The following is a 23,391-nucleotide window of genomic DNA, read 5'->3' on the forward strand; positions in this document are numbered from 1 at the left end:
ATGAGCTTTAGCTGCTTCAGAGACATTTCTTTATTTCTCTTGATCTTTAAACAGTTAAACTTCACAAGCAATAACTGAAGTTGTATTTAAAAATCAGATGACAGTCAAATACCATCTGCCCTTCCCCTCTACTGAAGGAAGATCTTATGGTTTACTTATGGTAAGAAAAGCATAGAATAATTCAGCCTGTAAGAGAGCATATCCTCCTTCCAAAGGGTTTCTTCATCTTGCCTACCTTTCGATGTTTCCATCTGCGATATCTTGAACTTTAGTGGACAGGTCAGCGTTTATTTTCTCCACCTGATCTTTGTTCTCCAGGCCTATGCTGTTCCCATTGTACTTCTCTGTGGTTATTTTGGTTGGGTGTGGAGGAGACTGCTCAGAACGTGGTGCTTGGTCCTCCTTAGAGAGTTCCCTCCACCGTTTCTGCAAACAAGGACAACATATTTCAAACACTCCCCTGACACTAAAGGCCCTCTTTGCCGAAGATGTCTTCCAAGAGAGCAGTCACACAAGTAGGTTAAAGAAACTATTAGATCAAGACCAAAAAAACCAACCAAAAAACCCTTGCTAGATGAAGAAATAAGATTAGGTGAAGATGCATCTCCTCCAGGAGAAGGCTACCATAAAGATGTAAGGCCACTGACTTTGGGGTTTGTACTGTCCACAGTAGCTCCACAAGAAGGAAGCAACATGTCTTGATTAGACCTGCACTGTCCAGCACCTTCCACTTCTGTCTCCATGCCTACGCTGTGCTGTTACCTTTCCCGGCTCCAAATCATGGCAGGAAGCTTGTGTGTAAGAACTGCTTAAAAGGGGAGAACTGGAAAAACCTGCAACGCCAGTGAAAGAAAATCTAGGGTTATTTATGCAAAGTCATGGCCTACTATTTCACCTAGTGGTCCATTAGCCCAGAGATCTACTGCATCGTGAAACAGGCATTCGCCTTGGTTTGAGATGGAATCCGAAATGAGATGGAAGAAAGAAAAGCTCAGAAGTAAAACTGGTTTGCTGCATCTCCATCCTAATGGGTAACTGTCCTAACGATGACTAGTCTGAAGGGTTCCTTGCAGCAAAATTTCATGCAGAAGAAAACCTAGAAAGGTAACCAGAAGGAAAAGAATCGCTCCTGAGAACCAGTCAGTTCTTCTCACACAAATCAGCCAGCCTATAAAGATACGGAATACCTGGGGGGAAAAAACAGTTACTTTTAAATGTCCATGGTAAGAAAGATGAACTGAAAACTGACTCTCCACAAAACAAGTGTTGAGAGTGTCACCTGTGGAATGAATCCAGGACTGCTGGTCTAAATGAAATAGCAAACCCATAGCGTGATGTCAGAAAAAAAACCTCAGCTACTTATACATGAGCTGCTGGCAGAACGAGCTTTAACAACGAACCAACTGCTGCACCGCAGAGGAGCTGCCAGTATAGATCCGCCATCACACAAAGGGAGTCTTCACGCACAAGACGCTTCACTCTCTCATTGATATTGTGAAGGAATTCTATAGAAATTAAAAGTTTGCTCTTGTTCCTCCTCGCTGTTCCACCGTTCAGCGGCACACCAACCCCAGGCCTCTGCAGGGCTTCAGGGCAACCTAGCGAGTGTGATCCTTCCATTCCGTCACTGGAGGAAATGATCCCATTGCTACACGAGAGGAAGAGACTCCCCACCCCCTGTACAAGTGTTGTGGTGGCAGCCACTAGCTGTAAGTGAGTAAAGGTTCAAGTGTACGCTCTGTGTGTCTGCACAGTTTACTGAGCTCTGGAATCCATGGAGGGATCAGAGATAACACTTGGGTAACGTTGCGTTGGAGAAGCAGCCAATGACTTCAGGCCCTTCCCAACACTAGCAGAGAGAAGTAAACACCTCTCGCACTCTGTTCCATACGGGAGCAAATAAACCATCGAGCTGACTTGAAAGGAGAGACACTCCTTTTAAGTGCTGCCCATTGACTGTCTGCGCATGACCAACATGGTGCGACCTGCACCAGCACAACCGCCTGCACTGCAGAAAGCACTGGTTAGGAAAGATCACCTGAACAGTCAGAACAAGAAAAATTAAAATAAGAGTGAGCGAGACACGTGCCTTCTTCAGCATTCCCTTAGCATGGAGAAATGACACGCCTGACCCTGCCAAGCAGGATTCCGAGCTGACGATGCTCCCTTGTATCCAGAACAAGAAATCCCCTGATCTAGACGGGCAGGTGGGGAACACAGCTGCTCACAGTTTGGAGCACGGCTTTTTGAAAAACAAAGAGGAAAACTTCTAAGAGAGAATACCCTCATACCACCAGAAACAGCTTCCAGGAAATACAGAGGCTAAGCTGCCGTTAGCGTGAGGACGAGTCCTGCAGACTGCCGGGCCTGTGGTGCGGGCGTCAGACCAGCAGCACACTACTGAGGTGGGGATGAGCTGTGCAGAAGTATTTCTGTCTGTACACAGCAAGGAACACCTGTCAAAGACGACTCTGACAGCTACCAGAACCACAGAACAGAGGATGTCTTAAGGTTTACCTGCTTCGGTTGTGATTTTAAGAGAACAAAATAAAGAGCCCTAGCAGATGACAGCAGAATCGAGTCTGTTTCACAGCCTCGCCTCTCACCTAGCCCCAGCCATCTGAAATAAACAGTGAGATTTGGTAACCCGTTTACCCCAACGCTCCTCACATTTGGCTAGATTCTAACTGTAACACAAATTCTAAAGGATATAAAAAAAACCTCAGCTTTACTAATAAACCTGTTCTGCAGCATCAGGCAACTGGCAACTTTATGCAAGGAAAAAATATAGCAAAGATCAAGAACTCCTAAAAAGATCCTCGCTATCTTTCCAAAGTGATACTGGGCATTACTTTTGCTTTTCAGTATTGAAGCTACAGTTTTGCATTTTTTTTCTTAAATATTAATACAGACAAGTGGGTTTTATATTCTATCAAAGAGGGGACAAATACACTGGATTAGAAGTTTAGCTGACAGAAGCCACCAATCAGATACCCTCTAATACCTTCTCAGCATCTATTGAAAAAGGCAAATTATTTAAATCCCACAAAATTACATGTTTTAAAATAGCTCAGAGCTCATTCTTAGCTGCTCTCAGCAGCCTACAGTTGATGTTTAAATATACAGAGCTAAACGTTTACCTGTATAGTTGAATCTCCCATTATAAATTTTGCTCCTTCTATTACAGCCATATATGAAAACCTTAGTTGATCAGGAGTCTGAATAAGTCCCATTCGGTATTTTCTCATATCCAGTAATACCTTCTTAATATCTACAGAAGACGGGTCTTTTTTCTCCATCTGTAAAGGAAGTTACATCGAAAGTACCACTGCTGATAAAGTGACAACGTACCAAAAACAATCACAAGTAAACATGACTCATTAATTTCAATCTAAAAATTAATTCCTTCATATTAATTTTCATTAGTTATATAGGAAATTAACATCTAAAATTATTTCCATATTTTATTTATAGGAAAAAAGTTAACCATCTAATGAAGCTTATTATGAACAGATTAACGATCACGTATTAACCAAATAAATCAGAACCCTAACGTCAAGTCTTAAAAATAAGCAGCTTAGATACGCTTCATTTTATTCAGGGATGTATTTGCACTCTGAGATAGGACTGTACGAATCAGAACCATAAAGCATCACTTTCTACTGCCCCGGAATGGAACAGCAGTTTGGTACGACTGAAGGTGGCAGAATTTTCCTTATCTGAAGCAGAATCCCTAATCGGAGCAATCCACGCACTTGTCCCCGCACGACATTCACGGGCTGTTTTTAACCACAGACGTGCACTTCTTGCAATGTTCACTTGAGTTTGTCTAACGTTAAACTATACTTGCGTCAAAATATTCACAGTATACAAAACACGCCCGACTTGTCATCCTAGTTCGGACACCAATTTTCTGCAGCTTTAAGAAAAGGGGCCTGTCAGCCCGGTGAGATATTCCACTTTTAGAGAAAAAGACTTACGTACCCAGTTGCCCCAATATATATTCACTAGCCTCAGTTTAAGCGCGTATTAAGAAAAAGGCGGCAACTTTCCTAAGCACATTACATGAAAGGAAAAGAATGCTTATTATTTACTTCCCAGGAGGCTCTGACAATGTGTGATGTGCTTCACGATGGATTTCTAAATGCATTTCAAGAATCGTGGTTTTAAACCATCAAAATACGTGAAGGAAAAGGAAGTGTGATGTCTTAGAGTTTTCACTGGCCTGTCGTTAACTTCAGTGATTTTAAAGCCTTCTGACCAAGAGCCCGTATTGGGAAGGGAGGCAGGGTGTCAGGAGAAGGAAAGGGGTGACAGAGGAAGTGCCAGAACACTTACCAGAACAAGACAAGTGTCTACTAGTGAAAACGTGCCGGAGCGTCCTATCCCCGCGCTGCAGTGAACCACGGCAGGGCCGTGCTCAGGGCTTAGTGAACCAGACTCTCTGACTTTGAAGAGGAAGTTCAGGAATGAAGCTGGGGACTCGGGAACTCCAAAGTCTGGCCACGTAGTATAATGAAAATGAAAGATCATCCTGGACTCACCACTCTAGAAGCAAAAACAAACAAACAAATACCACTAGAAGGCATTCTGCCTCTGTTTAGTCAGCACGCATGTCCCCAGTCTAAATCAACAGCCGTGGTCGATTTTAAACCTCCCACGTCAGCAAACAACCCAGTAACTTGCTTCAAGTTGGACGACAACCAGCAGTGCAACTGAAGCAGGTTTGCATCCGAGTTGGTAGTTTTCCCCTTGGCGATTACTGCCATACAGATTTTTGTCATCTTCTCAAAGTAATAATAATAATATTTAATAATAATATTTGGTTTGCTTTACTACTTGCTCCCAAATACTCTTTTTCTGCTGTTAATGCAGCTTAATGGCTGACAGCAGTTATTAGACTGCTCGCATTAATACGACTGAAAAAAATACCCGCCAGCACAGTAAACACTCTCCCCTCTTGCTCAGAGCAAGTTTTACTCTCGAGAGGTATCAGCATCTCCTCGGTACTAAGCGCGCTACCGAGAGGAGCGGGAAGCTTTACGGGAAAGGGCGGTAAGAACCCCCCCCAGCAGGACGTCTAGCAAGAGCGCTGCTGGACACGTCCGTTCCCGGTAGGTAAGAAAGGAGGATTCCCAAACCACGCAGTGGTTCAGAACCATGCAGCTCCTCCCCGAACGCAACCGACTGACTGCGAGTATGACAGCGACAGGAAGAGTACCTACGTACGCATCTGGAAATGGCAAATTTGCATCGTGTTTTTACGGAACTCACTTCAGACCTGCTGCTGAGTGCTGCTCCTTGCCACAGTGGCTTTGAGACAGCTTGATCGCTGATTTAGCTCAGGAATTTTAGAAAGGTTCAGTTATTTTTATCCTACCGCCATTTCATCTTATTTTCCACATAAATTGAAACCTACACAAAGCTCCAGAAAGCTGCAGCACAAGAAGATTTAAAATACCAGTGTACTCCAGAAAAGCTATTTGTCTCTCAGCAACAGTAAAATACAGCTATGAAACTCAAAATAGTATCTCCTGCTTAGTCTGTTCCAGCTTCCAGGAGAGACACCTCACGGAACTCCTTTGTGAAACTGAAATAATCCAGGTCCTGGTTACCACAGCAACAAAAACACTCTCCCTTTTTGCCTTTTGCCTTCACAGCCTGACCCTGCGAGACTGCCAACACGTTCACAGAACACAGTGGGTATTACCACGACTCAAGGCACTCTCAAACGCACAGTTATCTTCCAGGAATATTTTGTCTTTTGGCTAAGAGCTCAGCAAGGACAACAGAGTGTGATCCATCAGGCTGGGACAATGAGTACACAGTAAGATTCCAAAGGGGGAAAACCACCCTACCAAGGCCTAAACAGTGTAAGAAAGATACACTGGGATTTTTCTTTATTAGGAGGCTCAAGTAAAGCATTAAAAAAAGGGTCTGCATTTTCGACTGAGATCTTCCTGGTCGTCTGCCGCTGGTTTTTCTACTAGTGAGTTAATTCACTAATCATTTTAAATGACCTGTTTGTTTAAAAACCCGTAAAGGAGACACATTTTTAATAAGAAATCTGGAAACGAGTGAATTTTAAAGAAGATAACTATCTTCTACTCCTCTATTTCTAATGAAAAAAAGCATCAACTCACAAACAAAATTAAGAGAAAACTGGAGAGATGAGCTAAATGCACATGCTTGGTAAAGCAAAGGCTCGAATTGTTTCTTGTGACTCTAGATGATCCTTTGAAGTGGTAATTGATACTCTCCGACTCCCCCTCAAGATTCTGAAATAGCATTTCAGATGAAAGGCTCCCTTATACCTCAAGAAGGGAAAAATGTCCTTATCTAAAACCAAAGGTGGTCTGTGTTTTGGGTTTTGTTTTCCAACCCTACTCTGTCACAAGCACGAGCACCCTCCTCCTCAAAAGGCACATGTGGTGCTTCACACACGTGGCCGAGCATCACCCTGCTCGTACACTGCTCTGAACACAGGTATTTCTGAAGGAGAGACTGAACGGTGCTGTGGTACCTCTCGTCCAGCTCTAACCCACAGAACTACTTTTTTCTTCCTCCCCCTACTGTACGAGGGCTTTATCCACCCCACCATTTCCCATCACTTCAGCTCGGATGAGGAATACCTCATCTCTTCGCCTTTTTCCACAGGTCCCAGTTCAGCGCACCCGAGCTGGCTGGTTGTCTTTCAGCCTGCAGTTTCTGATGGTACAGCCAAATCCCTCTTGACTCTTTCAAACCTCCCACGTTTTCTCTCTTAGACAGAACGGCTCTTTCAAGTGGTGCTTGGCAGTCATGCAGAACGGCTGAAATACTGTCTCTGTGTGACTATCTGTGCCACCCGTTCTGAAAGAGCTGCCCTGTCACTGAGCCATGCACCACAGCTATCACTTACGAGAAGTGATGCAGGACTGTGACCAGAAAAGGTTTCGCTGGCTAAAGAGTCACAACTGTCGATAGACAGAAATTCAATTTTAAAAGAACAACTAATTGTATTCAAAGTGTTACCAGGAATCTAGATATTCTTTTAAAGAGAAAAAACAGGGCTTCAGGACTCAGGCAGTAATGTACAATTTTATATATATTATACACAGGGAACACATTTCTGCATGGTAACTCAAACCCGGCTTACTCTCCGGTAATGGTAACGTGTTCTTACCAGATTTGGTAGCTAAGACTAGTTAAATAAAATACTAATCGTTAAATAACCATGGGACAACATTTACACAAACACCTTTTAAAAGAAGTGTCAAACAGTTCTAGTGGAAGTTTCATGAACTACTGGGATCAGCTTTCAGGAGGTAACCAACATAACTAAACCAGATGACCTCTGGAAGTTACTGCCAGGCTGCACAGTTCTCCACTGACTGTGGGCAACACTCACAGCATGAGCGAAGGATGATCCAACACAACCCAGTTACAAGCAGGCATCAGCACGAGCACTTGAGCAGAAAAATAATAATACGATGCTGTTAGATTAACTTGCATCAAAACAAGCATTGTCATAGACTATCCAACTTACAGCGACTATCCAACCACTCAGAACAAAAATTGTTGAAAAACTTTACATCATTTCGTCACCTGAGAGTATGAACACAAATAAAATCCTACCAAAATGCTCAAAGGAAGTTGACGCCTTCAGTGTCACGTAGAACAGGTGAAGTCTGTCAGAATTCACACATTCCTTATCCAAGCCTTCACTTCACAGCTTAAGGGCTACTGAAATGGTGTAACACGTGAGGGTGTAAATACACTGACAGCCCCACAGTGATCCTGGATTTAATGATCCTGGCTTAAGCACGTTATCAACTGATTGATCATATAAGAATGACTAGGCATGCTGTAAGGGCAATATTCTAAGCACTGAAATTCAAAATTTTAAATCCATTTTTACCACAACTTCTACTATTTGTAATGCTTGGCAAAATGGTCTTTAAAACATGCTTAAAAATGGCAATAAGGATAATTGGGCCAAATAATCCTCACAAACATAATAACACACCAATAACTAGTGCATATCCTGCCAGTCAGCGTGGAAGAGCTGTGCCCACTGAATCTGCAACACACCTGACATTCCAGCGGGCCTGGGCTCTCCTCTCCTGTTAGACACCAACACCTTTACTAGCACCTCAGCCCTATTTCTGTGGTCACGAAGACCAAGATTAATCCCTGCTGCAGTCTGACAAAGCGCTGTGAGGACATCCCACAAGGTTAAAGCAAGTGTATGCCACGTTTCAGAACCCCCTGACAACACTGCAGGAATTGCAAGCACACACACACATCCGTATACAAAGACACCACCCACCGGGTCCCAGAGCATCGCCTGCCATTAGATGGCACAAACAAAAAGAGCTTCCCATAAAACATTCAAAGTTTTAGACAGTGCAAACCAGCTGCAAAGCAAATCTTATCTTTTTGAACCACACTGGCTCTTCCTGGTCCATCCACAGGACCAGACAGTGAGGGCCACTACACAGTGATGTGACATCAATCACAGTGATGCGACACCAATGACCACACAGGGGCTTAGTACCGAGTCGAGAATCCGTTTTGCTGATGGGTTTTTTCAAATATGTCCTATTTGCAGCACATTCACGTTTCCACTTAAGAGTTTATTAATGGTCCTTACCCAAGTACCACACCACCAGTAGCACGTCAAATGTAGCCCACTTCTTCTAGTTCCTCCTCCTCCAGCAAGTACTTTCTTTGCAATCCTCTCCTTTGGCTGCTTTACTCTTATTTCTAGGAACCCAGCCTGAGATACATCCATTAAGGTTCCTCCAGTAACTGCAATTCCTCTCCACTGCTCCATTTCCTCACCAGTCAGTCCCTGATTTCCCTCAAGTACCGATGCTCATCTGTCCTCCCACAGCTTCCCGGAATTCCCCAGTACCAAGGTAGTGGGGTTTGCTGGTAAGCACTCATGTGTCACACTGCATTGCTCTCCAGGCTATCTGGGATGCTGCATCAGAAATTACGGAATACAGAAGTTTTCTTTCTCTAAAGACCGGTCCTTGTACTAGTGACAAGGAAACATAAAAGCAGCAATACAGAATAATTTGACACATTAGAGACGAGGTGGAGTCCTCTGGTAGTGGCTGTCAGTATCTAACAATTCTCCCATAATATTGTCACAAAACTTAGCAAGCCCATCCAGTAAGGCTATTTTACAGATTTAACTAAGAGCTCTCAAAACCACCTACCACTTCTCCAGTCTGCTGGAAGACTGCTTCAAACCACAGACATTCATAACTTCATACATAAAATTGATTACAAATGAACGCAAGCACAGCATTTTCCTGCCACCTTTCCAACAGGGGCAAGGGTTTCTGGAAGCCCTCGGTCTTTCCTCAAGGAGAGTTCAGAGCCTGAGCAATTACAGCAGAAAGCAGCGGTCAGCGTTCAGTAGAGCTGACAGTTGACACCAACAAAACGATGGAGGATACTCCACGAGCCATGGTGGAAAGGCAGCTTCAGATTTCTAGTCTGTAACGCAGACTGGGTCAGGCTAAAAATAAGGAATTTCCACAATAATCACCAGCAAGTCAAAGAGCATTAGACATATGTTCAAAACTTCTGGAAAGACATCAATAAACACCGTCTGTTCTCCCAAGCTTCATCAGCAGACACCAGCCACAACAGCAAAACCAACTGTCTGCCTAGAACAGACAGAAACAAATCAAACCACCAAATGCTTTGACCTAATCCTAAAAAACAAACTCTGCCCCCCTCAAACCCCACCTGTCCATCGAACTGCTTTTTAAAACAAAACCAAACCACCAACAACAAAACCAACCACATATTCAGAGGTTGTTCCATTGGTAACAACATTAAACAAGCACTTTTCCTACACAGGTATTTTGCTTATGTATTAGAGATTTATTGCAGCAACACAAATTTACTTGACTACAGAATGGTTGTTTTATAAAGACAATTCTACTCTTGGTTTTCCAGGAAATACTAAAATTTAAGTATTCTTGGAATTCAGAGTATATTTTGTTCATGAGTCATCTCATATTCCAGGCGTCAAGCGGCTAAACATCTTCCTACTCTGCCTCCACCGAAGTCCCCTCCGGCATAACTTGTATAAACACAGCTAAGCTCACATTTCAACTCCCTGAGAATACTCAGTGCCCACAAGTTTTATGGTGTAATTACCAAATTCTTACAGAAGGCTCCCCCTCACAGGGCAGCGTTATTCTAGAAACTACCTAGTGTTTCTGTCTGCATAACCAAGCGTGTTCTACTTCTAGGAGCTGTTTTATATAAAAAATGTTCCTTGGGGTTAATATTTGCAGAGCCTTGTAAAAGCGATAGGCACTGAAATAAAAACGTGATACAGGACATTTGCCAAGGATTTGTGAAACTGATTCAGGTGATGCACAAACTCTGCGCAGTGCTAGTGGACCTGTGTCACCAGGCCAACGCAAACCCAGAAATGCAAGTGCTCAACAGCTCCAACTCAAAAGTCTGCTCTAGTATACGCTGCGCTGTTCCTCAAGGGATTTCTGCATCACCCAGCGGATGTTATGTCCAAACACAGACATAAAATGAAAATCACATATGTGGAAAACAGGAAGTTTAAGATAGGGACCCACACCAGCCAGACAATTCCGTGAAAGAGCCTTTCAGAAGTTCAGAAAGCTTGCCTCAGCTTTCCGAAAAGGAGAATTATCCTTTCTCCAGCACTGCCCTGCAAGCACTGCACCTCTTTTCTTTGCCTTCGCTGTCAATAAACAAACAACTGAGCAGAAATTCTTCAGGTCAGTAGGACAGAATTCGCTAAAGCTGCTCTTACATTGAACAGACCAAGGAACAACGTGCCAGGTTTCACCACGTTGATCTGGTGAGGGAGGTTTCAGATTAACCAACACCTTCTCAAAGAACCGTTCATAGTTACTATAAAGTCAAATAATTTTGACCAAATATATCAACGATTAGTTGTATTAACCAACATGCAAAGCAACATCTTCAAGCTTTCCCTTCCCAGATCCCCTGACAAGCCAACCTTCAATAAAACTTGCCATACTAGCACTTCCAGGTAATTTAAGGCAAGGTTTATAGGGAGAGAGAATATCTTACAAGACACAGCTGGAACAAACAGACAAGCTCTTCAATCCTGTCTTCAGCTCTGAAACAGAAGCAGCAAATTCCAACCCAGGCTCTGGCCAGGAACAACTTTTTTGAGCTTAACTTGATTAAATTGTCAAAGTGCTTAATTTTTTAAGAGAAAAGGATGGTTGTCCTGTGGAGCAAAAGGGGAGGTAAGCAAGAGGAGATAAAGTTACCTATCTACAGGTGGTAATCACCCCACCCACCCAAAAATTACAAGATAGCTGCACTGAATTATACGGAAAACTAAACTTCCATTTAAAAACCCCCAACAAACAGTAATTACTGAGTCCGATTCCTGATATTCAAAAGAAAACAGAACTTTCAACAGCTAAGTTACTTCTTTTTTTGTGTTTTTCTCACGGCATTCTTAGAATCACCACCACCATCGATTACAATTCAGCATGTCGAGGTACTTCCCAACGGAAAATGTAAGTATAGAAATGCTAAAGCTGGTATTTAACGTCTAGATTAATTAACTCACTCACTTATATACCACACATACATCTTCAACATTATCGGAACAAAGTGCGTTAACATTTCAGTGTAAGAACTCAACCAAACCTGTAGTGACAACATGCTAAACGGTTTTCATGACATACTTAGGCCCAGGAATATGAGCGGTACAGACTGAGAAGAGCTTACGTGGATATTTTCTAACTGCAGTAGATGCACTGTGTAATAGGATTTGACATCTTCAGATACTAGCCTCACTCGGAAGCCCGTTTCACTGAACGTCATAACTTCCTCTTCTTTTGTTGGCCAGTACTGTGCACACTTCACCTAATTTATTTTTTTAAAAAAAAGGAGGTAAAAAAAGAGAAGAAAAAAAATCTGGTTAAGTATCTCAATATCTCAGGCTTTGCATCTCAGACCTCGTTATTCAATGCAGGAGACTCAAGTACCTGCTCCCAGTTTGAGGAATTCTCACAGTCCATCGTGTTCACAGCCAACCTTTCCAATGGCTGTTCGGCTTCCAGCTTTATCTGGTTGTGGTTTCTTTCATCACAGAGCTGGCACAGTCAGCCTCAACCCTCCTCCCTCTCTCCCCTCTGGTTCTCTACAGCGGACAGAGATCTCTACTCAGCCTTTCCAACAACACCCCCCGCTCCGTTTCCGACGCGCACACCTGCACGTTTACATACTGCTGTAACACATCCCATTTTCCCAAGGCTTCCTGAAAGCTGAAAGATTCTAGTGGAACAAAAGAATGAACTAACAAAGCAATGCAACACTGTCCCTTGTCCTTCATTTCTCTTCCCTGCACTCAAACTTCCTGCTGGAAAATTTCTGTGTGAGAAAATAAGAGACTTTTTAATGACCTAGTCAAATCTTTTTCACTAACATACCCACTTGGAAGAAAACCCATAAACCTCGAATGACATTTATAACTAAATTCCACACTGCTTTTAGGATCATTAGCAGAAAAACTACATCATGACAGAAGATTCGTGTATTCTGCACCTATTGCACCAGCTGGCAAAGACCCAAAAGTGACCAGATCAGACTGGAGCTGCAGGCCAGCAGCTCATCTGCATTGTTAGTGAGGGTCACTCTATAACAAACTTACTACTCTGTTCTATTTATAAGAAATATTCTAAAGATACTTTAATTCCAATGTGTTTTCCCACCTTCCACTTCATTCTAGAGCATCTTCCACTGCCTCTATTTCATCTCATTTCTGTCTGTACTCAGGATGTTACTTTCACTTTTCTGGATGTGTATTTATTAGATGCTGTTTTCACCAAACCGAATTTTGTGTCTCAGCTCCATCACTTTAATGTTACATGTTATGTTGTAAACCAGTGAGGAAGTCAGAGTTTTTACTGTAACAATCATTGTTCAACTCTATTAAAATTATGTGGCTTATTTTGCAACATTAGGCCTAGTATTACTCACCGATTCTTTTTCGACAATTCTGTTCAGCATGACAACTGATTGGGTTTGCTGCTGCCATACCATCAGCCAGAAGTGACAACATGTGCTAGGTAGTGGACCCTGGGTAGTAAAGAAAAAAAGATAAGGAGTCTGAGAACGTATAGGCAAAGCAGTGCTCGAACACCGTTAATAGCTGACTGTGTCAAACAGGAAAAAGTCTTCCTCTGAAAAGTTTAAACAAATCATTAATAGAATGACAGAAATGACAGGCAAGAAGGTAACCCCACTGCACAGATCATTCCAGTACCCAGATCATACCAGTTTTGTTTGGTATTTTTTTTTAAGAAAAACCCAAACAACAGAACAGTAAGAACTCGGGAAGGGATGTTTCAGATTGGGCATCAATATCACCTCAGACACCTACTGCAGGCAGCTCAGAAGGTACAAGATGAAGGAAGGGACAAAAGTATTGTTGTATAACCCCATAGTATAACCTATTTCCAAAGGAACTGAAGAAACAATGAAGAAATACTTGAAAAGCTTTATATGCTGTAAATTATTCATACTTAAATATCCCCTTCAGCTTGTTCTTAAAATGTAAAACAACGTGTTCACAACTAAATCAAACAGGCAGTTCGTACAAGAGACATATAACTGACAGAGCCAAGGAACCATCCAAATCCAGACGACAGCTGGACACCGCCCCAGAGCCTCAATCCCCGTGATGACCCGGTGACTGGTACTACTTACCTGGGTTAAAATATAGCGTCTCTGGGCTTCCTCTATGACCACCAGGCTGGCGTTGATGTAGTCGTTCTCGGAGTTCTGCAGTTTTACACGACTGTGGTCATCTAAAATGACCAAAGAAAATTAAGAATTAATGATGCGTCCACCTTGACGAGTTCTCTCTGACAGGCAAGTTCAGGTCTGACAAGCAATTAGAAATGAATTCGGCAGTACTAACCAAATGGGAAACTACAATACAGGCGAAACTCATCTCTCATGTAACTCTGATAACTGCCTGTCTCAATCTCCCCTCAGCGTTCTACCAGAGTAATTTCAGGCAGCTATTAATAGAAGCTGCTCAGAAAACTGGAACACCCAGTTTTCTTTAAAAAACAACCAAACAAAGCAAGCCTCCCACACACGCCATCCCTCAAAAGCTGCAGTTCCAGAACACACAGCACCACAACCCGCAGCAGGCAGCGCTCTGGCCCGTCAACCCACGTCACCCCACTGCATGGACTCCTTTACCTTCAGAATTACAAGATTTTTGGTGAAGTTTTGTTGGTTGAGGTAGAATCATAAAGTTAAACTCACACAGCTAAAAAAATAAGTCAATAATTCAAACGCAGCTTCGATCAAATTAATTTTCCCTGTGATTTATTAATACTATACAAACTAAAAACACCAAAGAAGGGGCACAAGCAAAAATGTTCCTATTTAATGAATCTTCCAATTAAACGAAGCCTGATCTAATTACTCAGTTTCAGCCTGTCAAGAGGACACAGGCAGAACTGAAGACTCTCCTATTTGTGGCAGAGGCGAGCAAAGGACTCCGTTCTAAATTCTAACATTAATATGAGACGGGTTATCAGCTTCATTCTAAAGCAGCGCAGAATAATAAAATCACTGTGGCTGTTCCCAGAACCTTTTACTATCTGCTTTATCACCCTCTAGGAGACATTTAGGTAACCAGACTTGTTCTCAGTAAGTAATCCTTCAGCCATTTATTAGAACTGTATTAAATAAACAGCATTTTTAGTTTGAAATTCATACACAACCGCGTGCCAGGAAATGAGAGCTGACCGACTGCAACCCCCCCGAAGCTCAACAGCAGAGACAGACTGTTTGTGAGAAGAGTAAATAAAAAATAGGATACTAAACTGAATTTAAGAGACTTCAGCACATTTCAGGAAGAGATGCCATAAAGGTGGTGACAGAGCTGAGAGTGAATTACAGTGCAATGACAGTTTTTGACTTACGTCCACCTGGTCCAACCCACAAAACCCATCTGGGGTGACAACTGATGGCAGCGCTTCTGTTAAAACGTCAGCCCACTCTTCCCTCTCCCATCCCCGCACCAAAAGCCTAACTTCCTTTTGACAAACCCCTTGAGGAATGCTCAAAATCCAGGAGTTTTGACACACTGGGTGTGACAGCTGAGCTCAGGTTAAGTCCCTGCATCACGGCGTCTATGCAGGACAAGGCTTATCTAAGAAACCCATGAGTATAACCCCAGACAGGCAAAAAGGGAATCAACTAATAGTTACCGAGTCAGACTCCCGTTCTATGGACTGTTCATATGATTTATAAAGACCTTCTGTACGTTTGGAAACCTGGGAGACGTACTAGGTCTTGAGCTTTTATACTCGCCCTCATTGATCTGCTCTTGGCAACTGTCAGAGAGGACCTCGCTGGCTTTTTTTTTGAAGGACTGAGATTGGGGGTTGTTATCCTACCTCCTTTAGCTGCCAGCTTTTATAGGCAGTCACGTGCAAAGATGCAGAGAACAGAAATACACTTCTGTATTAAAAATAGGTTTTAGCGTGAGAAAGTTACTGGTTTAGTCTATTTTCATTAGCATTCCAGCTGTAAGGCAACACCACCTTGACTTTCAAGAGTCTTAAAATAATTTACCATACATCTATAGGAAGAAAAAAATATTATCAAGCCAAGACACATTAAAATGAAGACACGGGTGTTTTAAACTAAAATTTATCTCCTCCTATTATTTTATCTGGATAGCAAAGCGTTACTTTTTCCTTTCATCTATCACTTTATCTGAAATGTTTCTACTGGAGAGAAACCAAGACCTTTGTAAATATTACATGTCATTTGCCAACAGGAAAAACTGAAGATCTTGTTATAGTAAATCACACATACCGGTACTAGTGTTCTCGGAAAGATGACGTAAGCAAGCGCTGTTAACAGTTTAATCACCCAGCAGCAGCTGCTGTCTCGCTGCCGGGGGAGATAACTGCCGAGGCCCTAATGAGTTTCCTACTGGAACCCCTATGCACATCTGCAGCCTAATTTTTTTCCTTCTTATCAATTCTGCTTTGTAAACATGACAAATACAATTCTGAACATTTTTTTTTCAAAGCTCCTTTAACAACTAGTTCTGTGTACAGCCAGCCTCCCTCCTCCTCCCCAGCCAGCACGGAGGTGATCCTACTATCCACTGGCACACGCTCCAGGGGACAAAGAAAGCCTCTGGAATATATTGATTTTCCTTCTTTCAAGGGAAAACATTCCTAAAGGACATGATGACCTAGAAACCTCGCTGAAGCCCTGGCTTGCTGTTCTGAATTAAACGAAGCAAGCCAACTCCTGACAGTGACTTAGCTGTAACATACTTCCCGTATGTAAATCATTTCCAGTTACAAAGTACTGTAGATTTATATGAATGATAAACCTATCTTAAATCTTGCTGTGCCCACAACAGCTGAAATACAGTATGGATTTTCTGAAGTGCTAATTCCTTTATTTCAACAAACTATGCAGCCTGAGAAGGAAGTGAAAACCTTAAAAATGCTTCTCGCTCTGGCAGCTAAACTAAGAAAACTGCTACCAGAACAACACTGAGATAAGCAAACTCTTATTACTCACTTCAAGCAGCCCCCTGTCCCAATGAAATAACTGCCAACACTCCCCGAATGTGTCTCAAATAAGGTCAAGACTTCACATTGCACAGTCATTCGCCCACTCCCTGCTAAAAAGAAAATCACTTACCCAGTTAAAACCGAGATACGAAGCGTTTGGCATTTTACATCATACAATTCTTGCAGTTGGTTCATGCAAGATTTTTATCTGAAAACAATGGTTTTCTAGAAGTGAAACCACTGTATAACTTAAAAATTATCTTTTATCCAAGAGATGTTTCTGGCTCCCCAAATATAGAGCTATTAATAACAAAGGAGGGTGAAATGCTACTTAGTGGATTGCAGAAAGTCATAAAACATGGAGCCATAAGCCGTCGCCATGACCCCATCTGACCCTTCCCTGCCTACCAGCAAATCCCCTTCACTTCACTAATCTAAACCTAGCCCATCGGAGGTGCCAAATTATTCAAATTACAACACTCTGTCACTAGACTTACAAGTTTCAGAGGTAGCCTAAGGCAAAGGGAAGGCCTTTTTCTCATCACCCTGTCCCTGGTTGTAGGCAATGAATGTCACCACACCACTCATGGCCTAGAGCTCCTCACTGAGCTGTATTCACGCTGAAAGACACGCGCAACACCTGCACAGGATTCTTACACTTTTAAGCAGGACTGTAGAAAAAAAAAAAAATCAACCTGAAGATACAATAAAGTCTAGATCAGTATGTGCTCTAAATTTCCCCTCTTCCCCAAGCCCAAGCAAAGAAGTATCTCCAAAAGCAGCATGTTGAGTTTATTTATACCATGCTTCTGGTAACAAGATGTTTTAGAGAATCATTAGAAAACACCATAAAAATCATCAAGGTCAGTAGGTTTATTCTGGACAGAACATCTCCCTGTTCTCGGTACACACTCAAAACACAGGACAGAAAGGGAACATTTTTGCAATGATAATTAATCAGCACTATGTGCAAAACCACCCACGTCAGCTCCGGCTTTGAACACTCTTCACGTTCTGGCACATCCTCCGTGTCAGCTGTAAGCCAAGAGCTGAAAGGTCCAACACAAAGTCTGCGCATGGCCACAGCAAGAACGGCAGAGCCATCGCTACCTCTCAAGATGCGCCAACAGCAACATGATCTACCAGGCAAAAACTTTCGGACGGTCTCGGATACTGGGCTACACACCACTTTCCAAAGGGAAGCCCGAGATAAAGCTGCACAACCCCCATCTACCCTCCAAACAAAACAAGGGGGGAAAAAAAACCCCAACTACTACTTTTGTCGAGGGGATTTCCTTCTTGCCTCCAAATCTGGGAACACAGTAAGCAGATCTCTAAAGGCATCTCGAGTCAACCTGAGACACTAGACTCCCCTGATACCAACTGAGGATAAGATTTAAAAGGAAAGTAGTAAGAGAAATCTTAGACTTGCATGAAAGTTATCAATAAAGAATAATAACGTCACAAGTTATTTTCCTCTCTTAATGTTTTCTGAGAAATGGTTTCATCTGTCAGGAAATGACTGGCTGTCAAACCAAACCTATTTCAGATTAACTTCCTGTTTCAATAGCACCACACAGCCAAATTATTCCTCTCCCTGTTCTAGACTAATACCAAACTGCTAGACTGCTATTTTTTTTGGCTAGGCAGTAACTCTTGAGGGCTTTTACCCGACCAAACTTATACCCCACCACAGCTCTTCAGCCAAGTAACAAAAATATTTATGAAACTAGAGACAATGTGAAACTCAGCTGTAATGGGCAAAGATGATTGGCCTTTCCCAGCTAACAGAAGTCAGCTTTTGTCGAGAAATGCGTGTGACGGACACAAACAGGTTTCGGTGTACCTGTCCTGCAGATGATGGTTGAAACGGGGAGAACCAACCCAAAGCATTTTTTCCTACACTTGTAACTGACATGTTTTCCGTGAAACAGAATCATCTCTGTGTTTCCTCTTGCAGACATACAACCTCGGCTTTCAGGCTGGCTTGGCCGCTATTGGGATTAACAAACCATTTTCTCATTGCTATGGAGAAATAAACCCTTTTCATCAAATTATGTCTTACAATATGTTTAAATAGCCAGACCTTAACAGTTTAACGGCTGGTTCTGAAGGCCTGTTTTTCATTTACTGTTAAAGAGTAGGAAAATTGCAAAGTGAAGGACCAAGACATCAAGATTGTATAAGACAGAGTTGTTCTTTCACGTCTGCCTCACCTTGCATACCTGCACCGCGATTTGGTCGCCAGTCACCAAACCTCACAGCTTTTACCCCAGCTGCTTGGAAATTCAGGTGCCGCTATCTCAGAACGGTATTTCTCATGTATTCTCTTCCAGGTCTTTCTCCTCCCAACTCTCACCACTGTTACAGACACAATTAGGAAAACACACGGGTGTAGAATTCCACAGGAATTAGTTCAAACGCAGAGTTTTGCTCTGTTCTCCTTGCTCCTAGTGCCCAGTTCTGCAGGCTGTCTTGGTGGCTCGATTCAAACCTTCCTGCTTATGGAAAAGCTAAAAACCGAGACATGCCTCATTCAGTTCACCATCTTAGTTCAGTCATCTCGTTACACTTCATGCAGTGACTCTAACCCCTTCCAGAGCCCAGCTGCTACTCCAAGACTAGATTTTATCTGTCTCTCTCCTCTTGCACAGGGTCCAGGAATTAATACGATCCCATAATTCATTTCCTCCCATCTAAACGAGCATTTCAGAAGCAGGTTTTGCCGTGACCAAGGCAGAGGTGTTGGGTGCTCCAGGCTATAGTAAAAGGCATGCCATGATTAAGGAAAACAGGGAGCTCCAAAAAAACTAGAGGAGGTGAATACAAGTCACTCCTCTAAGATGTTTCTGCAGGCAGTATTAGATGCTACTTAAACAACACAATGTCTCCTTATTTAAACATTGGTCTCATAGGTTTGCATCCCATTTCCTGCCTCCTTACAACCCCCATCCCAACTTCAGTATGAAACAGAAAGTGAACAAAACATCATCTACTTTACCAACGGTAAGATGCTAATGCTGTGCTCATAGAATCACAGGACCAGTTAGGTTGGGAAAGACCTTTAAGCTCATCGAGTCCCCCCATTCCCCCAGCACTGCCAGGTCCCCATTGACCCCTGTCCCTCAGCACCACGTAGACACAAGGGCTGTGAAATCCCTCCAGGGATGGGGACTCCACCACTGCCCTGGGCAGCCTGGGACAGCCCTGGACAACCCCAGCGGGGAAGAAGTGATTCCTCAGGGCCAACCTCAACCTCCTGTGGCAGAAGGGCAGAGGTAACAGGACAGCAAACCTGGGACACAGAAGTTCCCAGGAAAGGCCCATCTCCCTTTGCCCACTGTACAGCAGAAGTCAGCTAACGTGAGCTATCTTCCTCAACGCCGCACCCTGCTCACACAGACAGCACCAGGGAACGCCGTGAAGACACGGCAAAGGGGCTGCGCGCCGACCTCTGAAGCGCACCTTCATCAGAGCGCCATGCTGAGATTCAGCGTGAAGGCAGACTGGATCCACTCGATGGGAAAACCCTGCACCAGTCAGTCCAGCGTCCTGGCAGCAGCCTGATGAGCAGGGCCAGCAGCACTGCACCTCACTGGCGTGACTCAACCCGAGACCCTCTCCCTGTAGTTCCGAGAAGTGTGTGCACATGCGGTTACCTCAGCTTTCAACTGGAAACAAGGAGTTCAGCACTTCTCCACAGCGTGCAGCAGGTATTCAGCTCAGGCTCCCAAACAGAAACCCCAGCGCATTAGCAACCCTTCAAAAATCCTCGATCCAGCAACAAGAGAGCTTTGCTGAGCTTTTGGTGCTCTGCGAAAATTTGTACTAAAGGACACGCAAGCAGTTAACCTCTTCCAACTTCAATAATTTGTAGAAAATATTAAGGCTGTCCTAAATTCTTTTCCTAGACCTTGTGAAAGTTATTTATGATGGTTTTCTCCGGCGGTAACCTCATATTGGTAACCTTTTGCTCACGTCTTTTTATAACCATTTTGGATTGCAGTTACTGAAGTAAATGCTGTTGAAAAGAAGTCTACAACACCTCAGTAGCAAAGAAGCTGGTAAAAAAAAGCTATCTGCACCGGAGATGTGAGATCATTATGTCACAAAGATCATTTTATGGCAGCTAGTAAAACACTAACACTAAGTACACTCTGTCTACAACACCTCAGTAGCAAAGAAGCTGGTAAAAAAAAAGCTATCTGCACCGGAGATGTGAGATCACTATGTCGCAAAGATCATTTTATGGCAGCTAGTAAAACACTAACACTAAGTACACTCTGCACGGAAAAATTAAAAAACAACCTCATGGCTACCTTCTTCCGAACCGACAAAAATAACAAACCCTTAGTATGTTGTAAGGCAATGGTAGAAATCGAGTGGCACTTATCCACACAACCTTCTAAATGTGCAGAATCACTCAGCCCACAAGGAAACCCTTTCATGTTAGCCAAGACTTATTAACTTAATTTCTGTGCTCAGCAGATGTTGTTAATGACAGATAAAGCAATATCAAACAAGTAATTTCCTCACGAGAAAAGTACCTTTAAAACATGATGTTGGGGCTCACATTTACGTAGATACTAATAACTATGATTTGCCATCAATATTTTTTAAGACAGATAAAGCAAAAATCAAACAAATCACTTACTCATGACAAAAGCACCTTTAAAACACCACTCTGCAGCTCACGAACGTTTGCCTGGGTACTAATCACCAGGATTTGCAATCATCTCTCTCTCACCATTCAGCAGTGAGTTCAACCATCAGACTTTCCTCCCTTCTGTTACACACGTTGGTGTACGTGTTACAAAACCACACGTTTATCACAGGATAAACACAAAACATACAATGACCACGATTTATTCGCTACGGTGTTCAAAAGTAAACTGGGTAAGTAAAAAGCCTAGAGAGTTTACTGCAGTAAATATACTTACATGGACTAACATCTCTGTATCTGTTTCGATTTCTGTTTTCTGGATACTTTGCAACTCTGTGAGGGTAGTCACTGGATTTATGCCGAATTTCCTTTAAAAGACAAAAAAAAGCCAGTCACCTGTTTAGGGTTAGCATTCACATCCTACTGAAAGACTTTCAAGCTTATTAATCAGGGTTGTTAATAATTAACATTTGCAAACCAAGCTTTACTACACCTGGTATTATTTTCACCCAGAAAACACGTGTCTCATTCCTGGCCAAGCTGCTGCCATTTAGATCTTGGCCAACACCACCAAGCTCATGTAAGCACAATCTGGCAAGCAACTGATGTAGCAGGAACAAAGGGTGGAAAACCCAGATATTTACTGTGCTTAGAGCTTACCTCAGACCTGCTGGTTATCTCCTACGGTCCTAAGAGGCTCACAAAGAACAGAGCTGCCCCTTTACACCAACCGGCAGCGCAAATCCCCAGTTACAAAGGTAACTGCAGTCATTAAGGAAGATATGGCTGCTGTCAACAGCCACCAGGTTATTCTTGGTGGTTTGACAGTTCAACCCACGGAGCTGTAGCCAAACACGACCCAGTACGAGGAACGTTTCACAGCTACCAATGTGAAATCACAGCCTGCTTCACCACAGGCATCGACACAAGCCTCTCGATGCTCTGCATTTGGAAGACGTTCAAACACACTCATGTACTCACTGTTTTAAGGACCTCACTGTTCACAGGCTCTGAACGTTCCGTTCTGTTCATTTTTTGCCTCTGGGTATATCTGTTCCACAACTTTGCTAAGATACACAGATTTACCTCACACAGACAACTGAAAACAGCCAAAGTGCTACCGATGAGCTGCCTCCAGTGCCCTGAACGATCTCTGCACCCCTGCGCTGATGCCATCTCAGCAGACACGCTGGACAGTATTGAATTACTAGTATTTTACTTTGAATTCCCCTTTCGCTTTTAGATGATGTTGCTACATGTGATCATTACGCCCAGGGAGTGTTTAAACTTCTCTTTACCATCACGCTTACTTTGTCATCTTTATGTTTCCATCATCTTCTTTGTCCACTCAAACTCCCTAAATAGGCCCAGACAGTGAACCAGGCAAGAAGGACTTCCCTGGAAATCACACATTTGAGAGGAAGCTCCATGTTTTTAACATCTGGTGCGTGATGTTAGTTCAGTGCAGAGCCAACCTGTGAAGAACCTAAACCTCAGTGGGGAGCAGCAACTCCCAAAGCTCTCTGTGTTTGTATAAGAACCCCTTGATCTATGGGACAGCAGGGTTTTGTGGTTTTTTTTTTTTTTTTGACACAGCCCACTGGAACTTGTCTCCTCCTCTAGCTCATATGGCTTACAAGCTTTGGGAGCCACCACATGCATGGTGAATAAATGCATCTGGCAGGCATTCACAGCCAAGATCCCAAGAAATGTAAATGTTGCATTACTCCATAGCAAGAGGCAACATATATTGTTTTTAAAAGCACTGGCATCCTCTATGGACAGAAAACCAACCTGTAATTTGGTGGAGAAACATTAAAACAGCTCGAGACACTACTATAATGATGGGGGGGTTAATGACTAGTTCTAAAAAATCAGTTTTTCCCATCTATGATCCAGCCATCACAAACTGCAGAAACAAACCAGATGCCAGATGTAACATAAGGCACATAACAAGAGAAAAACTTGGGGGAAAAAAGTGAAAATCAGTATTATTTATGCAGTCATAAAATCAGATTGGATAGGGGCTCCACGAGTCAGCATAAACATTCCAAGCTTCACATTCAGGATTTTACCACAAGTCTTGACAAATTCACGGAACTGAAGGGCAAAGACACAAAACCCATT

General features: G+C 42.9%; 1 protein-coding gene across 1 annotated transcript in view; it reads right to left on the minus strand.

Annotated features, from left to right (window-relative positions):
- Positions 1 to 22,237, minus strand: part of PTPN2 (protein tyrosine phosphatase, non-receptor type 2) — a 28,381-nt gene extending 6,144 nt beyond the window's left edge. Inside the window, exons 1-8 of the mRNA XM_010133368.1 lie at positions 22,103 to 22,237; positions 21,542 to 21,632; positions 13,747 to 13,847; positions 13,018 to 13,116; positions 11,764 to 11,901; positions 4,339 to 4,548; positions 3,141 to 3,299; positions 236 to 426 (exon numbers count right to left, since the gene is read on the minus strand). Of these exons, the coding sequence (XP_010131670.1) occupies positions 236 to 426; positions 3,141 to 3,299; positions 4,339 to 4,548; positions 11,764 to 11,901; positions 13,018 to 13,116; positions 13,747 to 13,847; positions 21,542 to 21,632; positions 22,103 to 22,237 (1,124 nt within the window). The remainder of the gene's footprint in view (positions 1 to 235; positions 427 to 3,140; positions 3,300 to 4,338; positions 4,549 to 11,763; positions 11,902 to 13,017; positions 13,117 to 13,746; positions 13,848 to 21,541; positions 21,633 to 22,102) is intronic.
- Between the last annotated feature and the right edge of the window lie 1,154 nt (positions 22,238 to 23,391).

This window comes from Buceros rhinoceros, unplaced genomic scaffold (assembly GCF_000710305.1).
Source record: "Buceros rhinoceros silvestris isolate BGI_N320 unplaced genomic scaffold, ASM71030v1 scaffold10683, whole genome shotgun sequence".
NCBI lineage: Eukaryota > Metazoa > Chordata > Aves > Bucerotiformes > Bucerotidae > Buceros > Buceros rhinoceros.